Source organism: Benincasa hispida, chromosome 5 (assembly GCF_009727055.1).
Source record: "Benincasa hispida cultivar B227 chromosome 5, ASM972705v1, whole genome shotgun sequence".
Taxonomy (NCBI): Eukaryota; Viridiplantae; Streptophyta; class Magnoliopsida; order Cucurbitales; family Cucurbitaceae; genus Benincasa; species Benincasa hispida.
The window spans coordinates 57312109-57327537 of record NC_052353.1 but is presented as its reverse complement, the minus strand read 5'-3'; the positions used below and the strand labels follow the sequence as shown (position 1 = coordinate 57327537).

General features: G+C 30.0%; 1 protein-coding gene across 1 annotated transcript; it reads right to left on the bottom strand.

The window, feature by feature from the left end:
• Positions 1–6863: 6863 nt before the first annotated feature.
• On the bottom strand, positions 6864–8468 carry LOC120078553 (transcription factor MYB14-like). Its single transcript, XM_039032831.1, has 3 exons — positions 8302–8468; positions 8085–8214; positions 6864–7487 (listed from the first exon to the last, which is right to left on the bottom strand). The coding sequence occupies exons 1-3, from the start codon at positions 8435–8437 to the stop codon at positions 6989–6991; spliced, it is 765 nt and encodes a 254-aa protein (XP_038888759.1). The 5' UTR covers positions 8438–8468; the 3' UTR covers positions 6864–6988.
• Positions 8469–15429: the final 6961 nt, after the last annotated feature.

Genomic DNA, 15429 nt, shown 5'->3' with positions numbered 1-15429 from the left:
ATACTCTTTAGTTATCGAATTGAAACACTCTTCACTATTGGATGTCATATTATCATATCTTCGTTCTATTTAGTAAACCCGTGCCCACCTTTGAAGACTGATATCTTCCAGATATTTCATGACAACACCGTCTCGAAAACTACGGAGTTCATCCCATTTTGTCTGGAACTCTATCATGCGAAATGCCATTCCTACATCTCTAAATATCCTAACAACCGTGCTATCCTTAAAGTTTGTAACAAGATTTTGTTTTATGTGCCATGTGCACAATCCATGAAATGCCGTGGGAAAAAATGCATGAATAGCATTGCTGATAGATACCATCCGATAAGACACAAACACAAGATTATCGGATTCTCCAATACTGCATTTTATATTTGACATAAATTATTTCCATGATCGATCGGTTTCATTGTCCACTATTGCATATGCTAGTGGGTATAATTGATTGTTCCCATCCATAAAAACTGCAACCAAAGTGGTGCCTTTGTATTTTCCTTTCAAATGCGACCCATCAATAATTATCACAGGTCGACAACTTGCGAAACCTCTAATACAAGACCCTAATGCCATAAACATATACTTGAAATGCACCTCATATTCAAGTTCGATCTCAAAGACTGTACTTAAATTTTCTATTTTTAACGCTTCTCCATAAGCATGAGTATGGAGTATGAGTATTTTGGAGTATCTCTAGTGAGATCATACACGGCTTCCCTTGCACGCCACGCTTTATCATAACTTATGTTCACGTCATAATCTCTCCTTATATCCTCAACAATATGACAAATTTTGTAAATACGTCCTATTCCTGTGAACTTATCTTTGTTCAACTAACCAACAATCGTAGCAGTTGCTTGTCTATGGTCGTGGTGATTCAGAATTTCAATGGAACATGTGTGCGAACTGCAGTACTTTGTGATCTTGAATATATCAGACCTTTCTATTTTCACTACACGAAGCTCCATTTATAAATCTCCCCAATACATTGACAGTGAACAGAATTTGGTTGACTTTTCTGACCCTAACAATCAAATTTTTTGTTGAATAAAAAGAAATAAGATAATTCTCATTTTTCAAGTCCTTTTTACTTAAAAAAATAGTTGACCAACTATCAACGTCTCTGTCCAGATAAAGAGGTACCAGACATAATCACTTTGCCCTATGACTTGAAGACATAGATAGTGAAAAACTACTGAAACTGCTGGCTAGAACGACGCCACATTCTACATGATTCACGGATCCATTTCATTCAATCTTGTTTTGGTGCTCATTAACATCCATTGATAGGACCACAACTTTACTTTGGATGGACCACAATCCATAAAATCGAATTCTAGATGGTCTCTCATTGAAGTACCACCCAATCTGAATTCATGTTTGCTATATTAGTGCAGTTCATTGTCTAGTGATAATGTTGATGGTCCCAGTATTGGTAGACAATGAAATATTCATCCTCTTTCTGACGAAACTGATATGATTCCTCGGTATTGTTTTTCTATAGTCGTATTTCATCATGAACTCACATTTTCAAAACCCCATTCTTAATTATTTTTCTTCCGATTCGCGATTTCCCAGTGGTTATAGATAACTTGAAGTCTTACTAAGGTCTTCTCGGAAAAAGAAGGAAGCGAAACATCAATCATCATTCCTTATGTATTATGTGGGAAGGGGCTTTCATATTTCAAACTTATATTAAACTTCTTAGTTATTAAGATCAAAATTTTGAAAAACTGACATTTGTAACCCTGTAAATGTGAGATTTAAAGTTTTTCATACTTCAATGAAACAGGCATAATGATTCCTGTCAACTTGTCCCCTAATATACGAACCTTTCATTTTCTCATTCCCAATTCACCTTCCATATCGAATAAATAGACACTTTTCTATCATCCTACAAAAGCAAGAGAACATTTTGTCATATAAGTTGTTACAAGCCAATTGAAGTGTACTCTCGCTCTCTCTTAATCTCGCTCTCTCTCTTAATCTCATTCTCTCTCGTAATCTCACTCTCTCTTAATCTCGCTCTCTCTCTTACTCTTGCTCTTTCTCACTCTCGTTCTATCTCTCTCTCTCCCAATACAAAATTTCGTAATGCTACCTTTATAGAAATAACACAACAAAAATAATTAAATAGACTCAAAATAATGAAACACCTTTCTGAAAAACCTGTTCTATTCTGAAAAAACCTCGCCTGGAAATCCTCGTTCAAAAAATTTTCGTTCAACAAAACACAATCGAAAACCAGAGAAGTAATCACCGTTGAAATGGAGTTTAGAGTTTAAAGAAATCATCATTATATTGTGTTTAGGTATTATTGATTTGAGGCTTTCGTCATGAAAATTGTTATATCATTCGTACACTGACGAGCAATCACATCAAACCAGGGAATTTCAAGTGAGAGCGAGAGTGTTTAATCAGACGAGAGCGAGACTTACCTTGTGAGGCACTTGTGAGGGAAATTTACATAATTTGGTATGGCGATGATGTTAGCAAATGGTCAATTGACATTATTTTTTAAAAATGGATCAGTTGACATTTTGGACTCAAAAAATGGGTAATCCGTACAAATTTTCCTATACGATGTTCTTTATAGGAATCACCTATATGAGTTTGAAGGGGCCACTTCTATGGGAATTTTAAGGCGAATTCTCTAAAACACTCATGAGATGTTCAAGGCCAAAATGAATACAATTATGGGAACAAACTTTGTTATAATGAGAAACTGTGTGACTTTAATTGTCTTAGTTTACTCTAGAACGGCTAAGTGTTTACTACTTATCTCGATGCAGATTCTTCATTGGAAAATACCGAGCATCTTATTTTCTCTTTTATCATAAATTGTCAAATTACCATATATTTGGGGGGGGATGGTAGTGACCTTTTGTCTAGAGTTGCATTGTTTAACTTGAAGAAGAGACACAACTATTCGAATGGCCATAAATAGTTTATAAATATGCATCTTCTTCAAATTGCTTTTAAAAAGAACTTTTTCATAAGTATTTTTCTCGCATTAAAACTTTTCTCCCTTTTTTATAAATTTGTGCAAGTTCGGTTTATTTCCACAAAGTGTAGTTCGTTGGATCTTGTGGACGGAATGCTACTTCCATAAGAAAGTTAATCTATTCTAGAGAAAATTACTCATGAAACTCAGGCACTAGAGTGAGTAAAATTGTCTTAAGGAGACTACGTGAAGTCGTTGGGTTCAAATTTTTTTCGATATATCAGGTTATATATATATTAATGATATTATTCTTATAACAATTTCAATTCGTTCTAAACACAAAAATCATTCAATAATAGTAATCAAGAACGATATAGGAGACAATATTTTATTATTATTATTATTTTTAATTTGAAAATGCATTAGACAATGATATATTATCTAGTAAAAGGGTCAAATCTCGTGGGGGTAGGATGTGACATTACAATATTCACACATTAATCTAATTGATTAATTAACATAAATAAACTTGGTTATATGTGGCAACTTTATTATAAGTCTAATATGGTGGCATAATGTTACTTCAAATACAGAGTATAATCCATTCAGGAAATTAATTAAAATGTATGAAAGGGTGGCAATGGTACATTAATTTAAAATTTCAAACATGGTGGCTTTATTATATAGTTTCTGTCATTTTTATCGCCAAAAAATCTATCATTTTTGAAAATAATTGTAACGTCAACAACAAGAAACTTGGGCAGTACTCTCCAAAAAAAAGTTTTGGGTACTTAAACTTAGACGCATCATCAGATTAATTATTTTGCATTCATATCTAATATTTAATTGTGGTCATTTTTGTCTCTTTCTATTGTCAACCTTAATAATTTCTTTTTGTTCTTTGACATAAGCATTTGTGATATATCCATACCAATATGGTTAATTAACTAATATTCCTTTTCAAAAAAAAAAAAAAAAAAAAAAAAAAAAAAAAACTTTAATATCGTTCAATCTTTATACTTCAAAAATTCTTAATTTTAATTATCTAATTTAGTTTAGGTTAAAGGAATATTTTCTTTTTTATCCCAATCATTTTATTGAAATTAATTTTTTTTAATTTAAATTTGTAACGATTCAATTTTCGATCTTTAATATGTAAATTTAATGTAATCATTTTTTAATTTTACAACAATTTAATTTCGTTGATTAAAAGAAATAAAAAAGAAGTCCAATCAAGTTTTTCTTTTTCAAGCAAATTAATAGGTACAAAAATCACTCAAAATTGAGTGTACTAATAAACTTTGATTTAATTTAACAACCTATAAGTTACAATGTGGACTAATTACCATTAAATTTATAAACATGATATTTCATCAAAACATAACTTTTTGTGATATGGATTAAATTAATAAATTTTTTTCCACGAGAATTTTAAAACGTGAATCTTAAAAAATAAAATAAAATATAAGAATTTTATAGAAACCAAATTGTAGCTATGTGTATTTTTCTTCTATACATACATGATTGTCTCTCTCTCTCTTTCTCTTCCTTAATGGCATAGATATAAATGTTCGTGTCTCATCAATTTTCTAAAACACATAACAACGTTGGTAATGAAAATTATTAACATTATTTCGAATTAAAAAAAGGTATAGAAACCAAATAGATAAAAGAAAAAAATACAAATTAAATTAGTATATATGATATTTTTTTAGGACAACAATATATGATGAAAAATTTTGAAGCTCTAATTTTTTAGTCGAAAAAATATATAGACTATATTTAGATTCATTATATTAGTATTATTAGATCGATATTAGTTAGTAGCTTATATATGTTGTGTAGATATAAAATATTTAGGCCTTATTTGATAATCATTTTGTTTTTTGTTTTTGTTTTTGAAAAATAAGCCTATGAATACTACTTCTTCCACCAATTTTCTTCTTTTGTTATCTTCAAAGATTTAGGCTCCGTTTGATAATTATTTTGTTTTTTGTTTTTGTTTTTGAAAATTATGTTTATGGACACTACGTTTACCACCAAATTTCTTCCTTTGTTATCTTGTCTTCACTTAAAATACAGACCAAATTTTAAGAACTAAAAAAAGTAGTTTTTAAAAATGTTTTTGTTTTAGAAATTTGGCTAAAAATTTAACTAATGTATTCAAGAAAAATATAAATTATTATAAAAAACGTGGATGATATAGACTTACATTTAAAAAATAAAAACAAAATACTAAATGATTATTGAACATGGTCATAATTTTTTTGAAAATTTAACGACAAAGTTGACACCTAGTATGAAAAAATGAATAATAATAATAATAATAATTCAATTGTGTTGGAATTTGATTAATGGATAAGGGATAGCGTGGTAGAAAAATTGTCCATCTAGCTGGGACTGTCGCTACCAATTAAGAGATAAGTCGTGTACATTTTAATTATTATTTTTTTAATTATTATTTTTTTAATTATTATATATATATATATATTTTGTAGCAAGTCATACCTATTCTAAACAAGCTGTCACAATATGTTATTATTTTAATCCTCTCTGTCTTTTTTACATTTTAATCACGATGTTTATCAACATAATATATTTTTAAATATTTAATTTAAGAAATGAGTTACTTAAAAAAATTTAAACAATTTTTATAGAAAATATTTAAATAAAAATGAATTTTTCGAAAAATACTTTTTCTCAAATCAATCTAAATAGACCATAATTCTCAAGCTCATAAATATAATTACTCTCTAATTAATACTTTGTAATTCTAATGACTAAAGTTTGATCCTAACGTTAGGTATAAACAAAGTTTCATAATGATAGAAAAGTGATAGATTCATGGTATATAAATTGGAGCAATCATCTTTTACAATTATAAAGCTTTTTGGACAAGAATAATCCATTAAGCATACAAGATTTTTTTTTTTTTTTTTTTTTTAAAAAAAATCTAAAGTGAATAATATCGTGTTATTATAAAAATGGGTAAAGATTTTGCTATTTTTATCACTTTAGAGGTCTAAGTGAAATTATTAGTAATTCATGTGAGTGTGGATTCCAAATCACATCAATGGCATTTGCCTTTTAGTTTCAAGAACATTATATTGATTTTCTATGAATGGTGAAAAGCTAAGGTTTCAAATAATGTATGAATTTTATATATTTTCATGTGTAGGAGTGTATATAATATTGTATTTACTATAATTAGCTCATTAATTTAAATATTTGGGTTGATTTGAAATTTATCATTGTATTAGAGTAGGGTACCGAGTTTGAAACTTTTGTAGAGTCATTTTTTCCCTACAATCAATATTGAATTTCATTTTTAGGGGTATTCAATAATTTTCAAGTCCACAAAGAAAAAATTTATAGTACTATGGGAGTACCATATACTTTTTTTTTGTTCATATTATAAATTGGTGTTCATAAATATTAGTGAACCAAACATTGATATTAGTGGACTTCAGTTTATTTTTAAAAGTATACTGAAGTGGCACACAATTAATAGATAGAGTAGAAATTCCCTCTTTCACAAGTGAGTAGAAGGAATTTTAGATTGATTGATGATTTAACATCTTAATCTTTAAAGACTTTAAAAACTCTTAGAAATACAATTTAAAAGGACCATTAATGTTACTTAACTTCAATAACAAATTAAAATATTTTTACCGAGTTTAGTTACCACTAAATTCAAAAGTTTTAAGCTAGTGATTAGTTTACAACAAATTTCATCTATTAATTTATCAATTCAACTTACCTAATTAAGTTTTGAAGTTTCAAATCATAACACACCCCACAACAAGGATTAAAAATATGATGAAACTCATTAGAAATTGAGTAAATAACTTCCCAAAAAAGAAAAAAAAAAAACATTAGTACTTCACTATATCTTTGTCCCCAACATTATGGAGGCCGAACGACTCGAGGAAACAAGAAGAACAACATGAAAAATTCCCCCTGTATTTTCTTATAATAGATCTCTAAAGCTAAACCCACAACCAAAAGACTAAAACATCCCAAACAAATAATTTTGTTTAATTTTTAGTATATGCCTTCTTGCAAAAGATATTCATCCAACTCTAAATTAAAAAAACCAATAGATTCTCCAGAGCTTCGGTATTGATAATCAAATGAAATGTCAAAAGAGTTGTCCATCCATAAAGGGTCTGTCCAAAAATCGCCGGTGGAACTCGCCGGCAGCCGCTCATCCACCGCCTCCATGTTCATATTTCCGGCGGTTGGCGTTTCAACAGTCTCAATTAGCACACTCTCTAGAGCCGTTGGATCAATAATGAGAGTAGAATTATTGGAGATCAACTGGTCATTGTTTGACCTCAAAGTCTCCCCGGAAAAAACCTCATCAATTGGATTGGTTTCAGCCACCGCGAGCGGCGGCAAAGACGGTTTGTTTGCCATTTTTGTTAACATTTTCTTCTTCTTGATCTGCTGCTTCATCACTCTTCTCTTCAGAACTGTATTCCAATGATTCTTTATATCATTATCTGTTCTGCCTGGCATCACCCCCGCCATGGTAGACCATCTATCAATCAAAAACAGAAATACATAAATTTATGAACAAGTTTTTACTCGATCTAGTACGAATTTTATGTCAATTGAGTTATGTTTATATTGACAATTTACGAAATGTGAGTAGCACTTCAAGATGCATTTGTTAAAGTATCGGTGTAATTTAATTTACGATAATCCATCCGCTTAATCAGTAATTTAACATGGTATTAGAGTAGAAAGAATTATATTTGAACCTTTATAATTTCACCTCTTTCCCAATTATGTCGAGAGAAATTAAAGGTGGACGAGAAGAAGGCAAGAAAGAAACAAAAGATAATGAAATGAATTTGAGAATTTTAGAGCAACTTCTTCCAATGCTAGTTACTTTTTCTCAACACTATTTAATAGGGTCGGGAAAGAGCGAGATCTCTCGACGATACTAATTATCTTCGGGATAGGGTAACTTCTCCCGATGCTACTAATCTTCTTGTAGTGAGCGTACTAAAACATTAATGTCATCAAATTAATCATAACTTATCAGCAGTCTTTTGAGTCAATCTATTAGATTCAACACACCAATATATACCAACTCATTAGTTTAGGATAAATTTAATATTTTTCGTCATACCTTCCACCAATTTGTGCATAGATTTGGATGATAATTTCTTCTTCCTCTAAGGAAAACCCTCCTCTCCTAATATTAGGTCTCAAATAATTCATCCATCTTAATCGGCAACTCTTTCCACATCTCAAAAGACCTATATTTTTCATAAAATCATATAATTAGCTTAAGATCAAAGTTGACTAAATTAAAGAACTAAGAGAAGAAATTAAAAAACACTAACCAGCATACTTAGGAAGTCTCCTCCAATTCCAGTGGCCATATTTATTAACATAATCAATAAGCTTTTGATCTTCTTCAGGTGTCCACACACCCTTTTTCACTGTAGTTTCATCACAGCAACAACAACACTTAGCCATTTTTTGGTAGAGATTTAAGAGAAAAAATTGTTATATAGTTATAATGGGTAGCCATTGAAGCGAAGGGTTTAGGTATTTATAGATAAGCACAAACGCGTATGGATAAAAGTACAAATTTATTATTATATGTTTGGATTATTTATTTTTGTTTGAAAGTCTTTTCTTTATGTTATTTCCTAGAAATGTTTGTAGCGTTACCATTCACAGTGTTCAGTCTTTTCTCAATTAATTTATTTCAACTAATATATAATATATGGAATTATCTATATAAATTATTCTGCCTTTTCTTTTAGTTCAACCATATGGTAGATTCGAATGTATGAGATCTTGATGGATAGTCCATTTATGATATAAGCCAAGAGGTCCTCGTGTTACCTCTAGGGTCAATCACATGCTCCAAAGTCAAGAAACTCTACAATTAACATTGAATCTTGACATACAAATAGAGATGAACTCAATTGAGGGGATTCAAGCAACAACATATGATCGGAAGCTCTACAATTAGTTTCAATTGATGCTACAAGATGAAAACGATTGAACTTTGTTAATTTTAATTCGTGTTTTTTATTTGCATACATACCCTATTTTGGTATTTTTCCTTATTGGACTCATATATATTTTATAAGGGTTTTAGTATTTTGAGTTAGGGGTAACATGGACTTTCTAAGTCCCTTTGGTTTGTAGGATGAGTTTTAAGTTGAGAAAGGGAACACAGTACGTTAGTTTTTTATGTTTTGAGTTTCTAGAGTTTTCACTTAATGAAAATTTTTTGGTAGATGACAGAATCTCGTCACCATCCTTTTGTAATTTTTAAATCAGGGTTGCATGTCAAGATCATCTTATTTATAGAGTGTTCAAACTTAGAGTAAGAAACTAGTTCTCTTTATCTCTTGGTCTTCGATCAAAAGCTAATATAATTCTAATTCTTCCTTTAAATTGACATCAATTGACTTGGAAGTTTTTGGAATTTGTTGTTAGGGGTTTATCAAAGGTTCCTATTTTACAAGTTTCTAGAGCTTTCATATTAATCTATATTATAGTATTTATTCAAAAAGATTATCTCATTATTGTGTTAAATTTTAGGTTAAGTTTTAATTTAGGTCCGTTTGATTTTGTATTTTTAAGAATTGTGTTGGTTAAGTCATTTACAATTTCTTTATATTAATATTTATAATCTTTCTTAGTTTGAATTCTAACTCAAATTCCAAAACTGAAAAAATAGGTTTTTAAAATTCTAGGTCTCGTTTCATAAACAATTTAGGTCTTATTTGGTAATTATTTGGTTTTTGATTTTTGAAAATTAATCTTATAAACACTATTTTCATCTATTGGTTTCCATGTGTTGTTGTTTACATTTTTTAGAGTGCTTTTGAAATTAAAGTCAATTTTTAAAACTAAAAACAAAACAAAAGTAGTTTCTAAAAAATTATTTTTGTTTTTAAATTTTGGGTAAGAATTCATATGTTTATATGTTACCCAATGAGACTTTAGTTTTTTATGTTTGGTTTAATTTAACTTGAAAATTTACTTTTTTTTTTCTTTTTAAAAACATATACTTTTTTTTTTCTTTTTAAAAGCTTTATTTACAATTCTTTTCATCTTTCCTTCCATAAACATTATTGAGATTCTAAAAATAAAACAAATTATGAAAGCTTAGCATGAATTTTTAGAACATTTTAAACAAATAGATAAAAGAAAAAAAAACTACTAGGGAATGGAAGTAGTGTTTATATAAGTAATTTTTAATGTGTATATATATGTTTAGGACAAAAAGGAAACAAATAATGGCACACAGGAGTTGGTAACCTAGTTCGACGATATACCACGCCTATATCTAGGGGGTATTGTGCCCAGGAAAGATAATCTACTAATATTTAAAGAGTTAAGCAATACAACGTAGTACTTATCTGTAATACACTGACTACTACAGTAACTCATGTAGAGCCCAACTCACGAGTCACCTAGACTACCTTAGATGTGAGACTCTCTTGATTATATTTAGGCTCTACCTAAGTGTGATAATATTAGTGTTGAACACTTCGACTTCTAACAATGTGTGAGACTCCTCTCTGCTTGATTATCTTTCTTGTAATTCAACGAACTCCCTTCACTCACGAATCTTAGATCCTTCTTAAGATGGAAAAATCATTCTCAAGAATTAAGTCTTAGACTCCCCCTAAAACTGAGAATCTCTTCTCTTTAGCGATGCTTTATGCTCCCTTTAAGACAGAAGTATCTTCAAGTTCTTGAACGTTTCAATCAATGAATTTGCACAGTGGAATTCATTGAGCAAAGACCAAAACCTTTGATGTTGCACAGATTGACTACCAAGAATAGAAACATTTTTAGATGTGGCAGCAATAAATGAAAGTCATTTTTCTCTTAAAAATCTTGGCCAACAAATAAAAGAATTTTTGAAAAATATTTCTCATTCAGTCAAAATAAGTTGTGCCATAAATAAGAAAAATATCGAGCAATATACATATGCTGAGATTGCTCGATATATTTTAGAGTAGGAAAGAAAAATATTATGCATAACAAATTCTAAATTAGGAAAGTAAAAATATTGTGCAAGAAATAGTATTGTCTGAGATAGATACTAAGACTTTATTTGTGACAACATCAAAAGCACCAAAAGATACTTTAGAAAAAATATAGAGACAATTAACAAATTTCCAACCAAAGTTATAAACATTATTTCTACCTATAAATTTTATTTATTTTGCTGTCTCAATTCTACTCATATTTCTAAAAATACGTTAAACTTTGAAAACTAAAGTCCCATTTAAAAAATTAAAAAATTGCGATAGATAGTAAAATTTTGTTATATTTATAAATATTTTAATTCATTTTTTATATTTGGAAACAACCCTTTTTAACATAGTTCAACTGGTGGTTTTATATGTTTGGTTGATAAGGTCAAAGGGTATAAAACCCCTCAATTCTACATGTTAATTCCCATTTAACAAAACTATTTTTATTCCTAAATTATTTAGGAATAAAGCTAGCTACGGTCATTTGATAAAAATAATTAATAATAAATACATTAGCATGTGCAAATAAATCAATTGAAATGGTTAATTTAATATTGTGTCGTTGCCTTTTTTATTTAAAATTTGTCACAAAGTTAATTGAATGGGTAACAAAAAACATAGAGGTACTGAAGGACATTTTATATTTTTATATATAAAAAAACACTAAAATATCCCAGTAAAATAGTTTTCTATTAGTGTGTGAATACACTATATTCTTTTGTAATTTTTGAACGTGATTGTTTCATTCATATCATCTATTTTAAAACTTAGATGATGTGAACTTAATTTCATTAATAAACCCTCTGCCGTGTAATTAATTGGACTCATTCTCATCTCGTATTTGATATATATATATATGTTGTTTTTGGCCTAAGACTTTTTAGATAGACTATTTATTAGGAAATTCATAAACACTTAACTCCAAAGTTGATATTAACTGTCATAGACATGCTGAGAACTCAAAATAATAAATAAATAAATCAATATATATATATATTGTAAATTATGTGAAGGTGCGATTTTTTTTTTAATATTTTAAAAACATATTCATTAATAAAATCCCAAATTAATAAAATTGAATTATCTATTTTCAGTAATGCAATTAGAGGCTTTAATTAATGCATATTGCCTATATATACCCCCATCCAAACATGGTAGACAATTAAGCTATTATTATTATTATTATCCAGATAGTCAAAACTAATCGAAATCTGGGTTCAAAATATTTTGAAAATTGACTTTGAGGAGAACTTTTAGAGTTAAAACTATCGTTAAGGATTGAAATATATATTAATCCACAGTTCACATTTTATCTTTGGACTTTTTATAGTTTTTTCATTTAATTTTTATTCATTTGCAAGATGTGTATGTCATCCTCTAGCATTCTTTCTAAATATAGATATATGAACAAAGAATTTTTTTTTTTTTTTTTTACAAATATAGCAAAATTTCAATATCTATTTACGATAGATTGCAATAGACTGTGATATTTTGCTATTATTAACAAATATTTTCACCAACCCTATATTTTAAACTGATTTCATATATATGTATATAAACTTGTTATATTATTAGTTATTTACATTATTCAACTGTATATAATTATTAATTGGTTAAATTATAATTTTACTTTCTACACTTTTGATATTTGTGTTATTTGTTCTCAAGGCCTTTGAAATTTGAACTTTGCTATGGCAAAATTTGGACGGAAAGAGTTACTTGACTTTCACATGCCTTCAACAATAAATTGATAATTTTGGGGAAGAAAGATGACTTACCAGACAAATAAGAAGAAAACACCCCTATAGTACCTGTCACATAATCTCTTTGATGGTTCCAATGCTCAAGTTAGTATTTAGTAAAGGTCAGAGCCAGCTAAAAGTAGGAAGAAGAACTTTGGAGGTTCTGTGGCAAGCACACCACACCGGTGTTTTCTTCTTCTTTGTTTTGTAGGTCTTTTTTCTTCTCCAAAATTGTAAATTTACTATTGAAGATATCTGAAAATCAGGTAAGCACGTCTTCATATTCGAATCTTTTAATCAACAAACTTGGTGCCATTAAACTTTTAATTTTGTCTCTAACAAATTTAAAATAAATAAATAAAAATTAATCCATCAATTAGACAAAAATTTGAAGTTTATTTCTAATGTGACCATAAATTTCCATTCTTTTTTTATCTAGTAGAGCTATAAATTTCAAAAGATTTGGAAAATTGATTTTTTTAGAAACTAAATTTGTTCCGTAGTCCATACAATACAATTTTAGAATTGAATTTAATTATGCCCAAAAAGAAAGCAAAAGCTGGATTTATAATATAAGTGAAATTGTTCATTTGATGAATTCATTCATTAGAATGTGAACTAATTTTAGAAAGAAAAGTTGTCAGAAATTTTAATTGGAACTAATTTTTGATTGGAGTTACTTCTATGGTTTTCTTCTCATATATCTAACTATACAAAATTGTCAACAACATTCAACCTTTACATCTATCAAGATTCAATGCCATGTTAGAAAGAATTTGCATCTTACAATCCTGATCTCTTTACATTCTATACTCCTTTTCCTATGGATTATTTATGATAATGATATTTGGTCGATGGATACTTGGACTACAATTTTAAAACCTTCTGGGTTTGGAACTTCTTCTTCTTCTTCTTCTTTTTTTTTTTTTTGTACACAATCTATTGCCCTTGTAGATGTTATAAGGTTTGCAACTAAAGCATGTCTAAATATATTTGAAATTCCCAAATATACTTCAAGAAACAATTAACTAATTAATTTTAAAATACTAACTAAAACACTAATTAATCTAAAATAAACAACTAAACAAATATTTAACTCAAAATATACTAATAGTCTAATAATTTTCCTTATCTGAGTGTAGAATAAATCAAAAGCAATAAGAAACTTGGTTGGATCTCTATCCATTTGAGAACCAACTTGAATCAATTTTAGCAACGAAAAATTTACAATTACAGATAATCCACAATAATCACCAAATCTATAATTTTGATACCCATTGATACCGGGAGATCCGCACATGACGTCGCCTCTGAAACTGAGAACAAATCTGCTAAAAAACAGCCCAAGTCTAGCACACTGCAACCAATGCCTCTGACCGGCGCACTCACGCACAGCCTCACTATCTCTCTATATGTCGCTGACGACCAACGAACCCCCACGCTGAACATAGACCCTTCGAAATCCAATTAGGTGAGCGCACTCGCCCTATCGGACTGGACCACCTGCCGAGGATCCACACGCAGATCGCTCGGAAATGCTGTCAGACACCCAAACTGCGGATGACGAAGTACCCCACGCCGGACAGGCCACCCTGAGCGCCGCCTACTGCCGGACGCACACTGACCGAAGAACTGTCCTCTCCTCCTCGTCGGACGAAAACACCTGACCGCCGCCATCGACTCTTCAGTCCTGTGTGTCCCAAATTTCGACTGCCTTCACCCTTTTCTTAAGGTTCACGATTTTCAGCCCTAAAAATAGAATATGGGTTTATTTACAAAATTATTATTTGCCCATAATTACAAAAATGCTACTGGGCCTTTAATTTCACCAATAAATCCAATAAGCCCACTTAAATTCCCTTGTTATTTTCTACAAATCTCCTTCATAACAAAATATCAAGTGTCAAGCTGATTCTCCCTAATCTTAACCAATTCAACGTCTTTCTGGACCATAACTTCTCTGATAAAATGAATGGGACATCGATATGCTTAGACCGTTCATGATGAGATGGATTCTTTGCAAGATGTACACTCTGGCTATCACAACGAACGATAGGAATGAACTCCTGCGATAACAACTCACCAACTATCCTTTTCAGCCACATTGTCTCTTTCATAGCTTCACCCATTGAAATATACTCTAACTCAGTAGTAGACACAACAACTGACTGTTCCAACTGACCATATTACCAAACAAACGTAAAATGTGATCTGATAGAGACATTTTTTTGTTAAGGTCTGCATCAAAGTCTGCATCTGTGAAGCTTTCCAACAGTACTGATTTATCCCAATCCCTGCTAAAACACAATGATATACTGGCATTACCTTTCAAATATCGAAGCACCCACTTAATTGCATTCCAATGCTCCTTGATTTGACATAAATCTACTTATCATACTCATAGCATATCCCAAGTCAGGCCTAGTACAAATCATCAAATACATAATACTTCCAACAACATTACAATAGGGAATATTCGACATCTCTAACCTTTCTTATTCAGTAATAGGACACTGAGACGAAGAAAGCCTAAAATGAGATGTTAAGGGTGTCGAAACTGCCTTACAACCAGATATATTATACTTCTCAAGCAGTTTATGCACACAACTCTCCTACAAAATGGTTAACAAACCTTTCTCCCTATCTCATTTCACATCCATGCCTAGGGTCCTTTTTAGTTCACCTAAATCTTTCATCTCAAATTCATTACTCAACT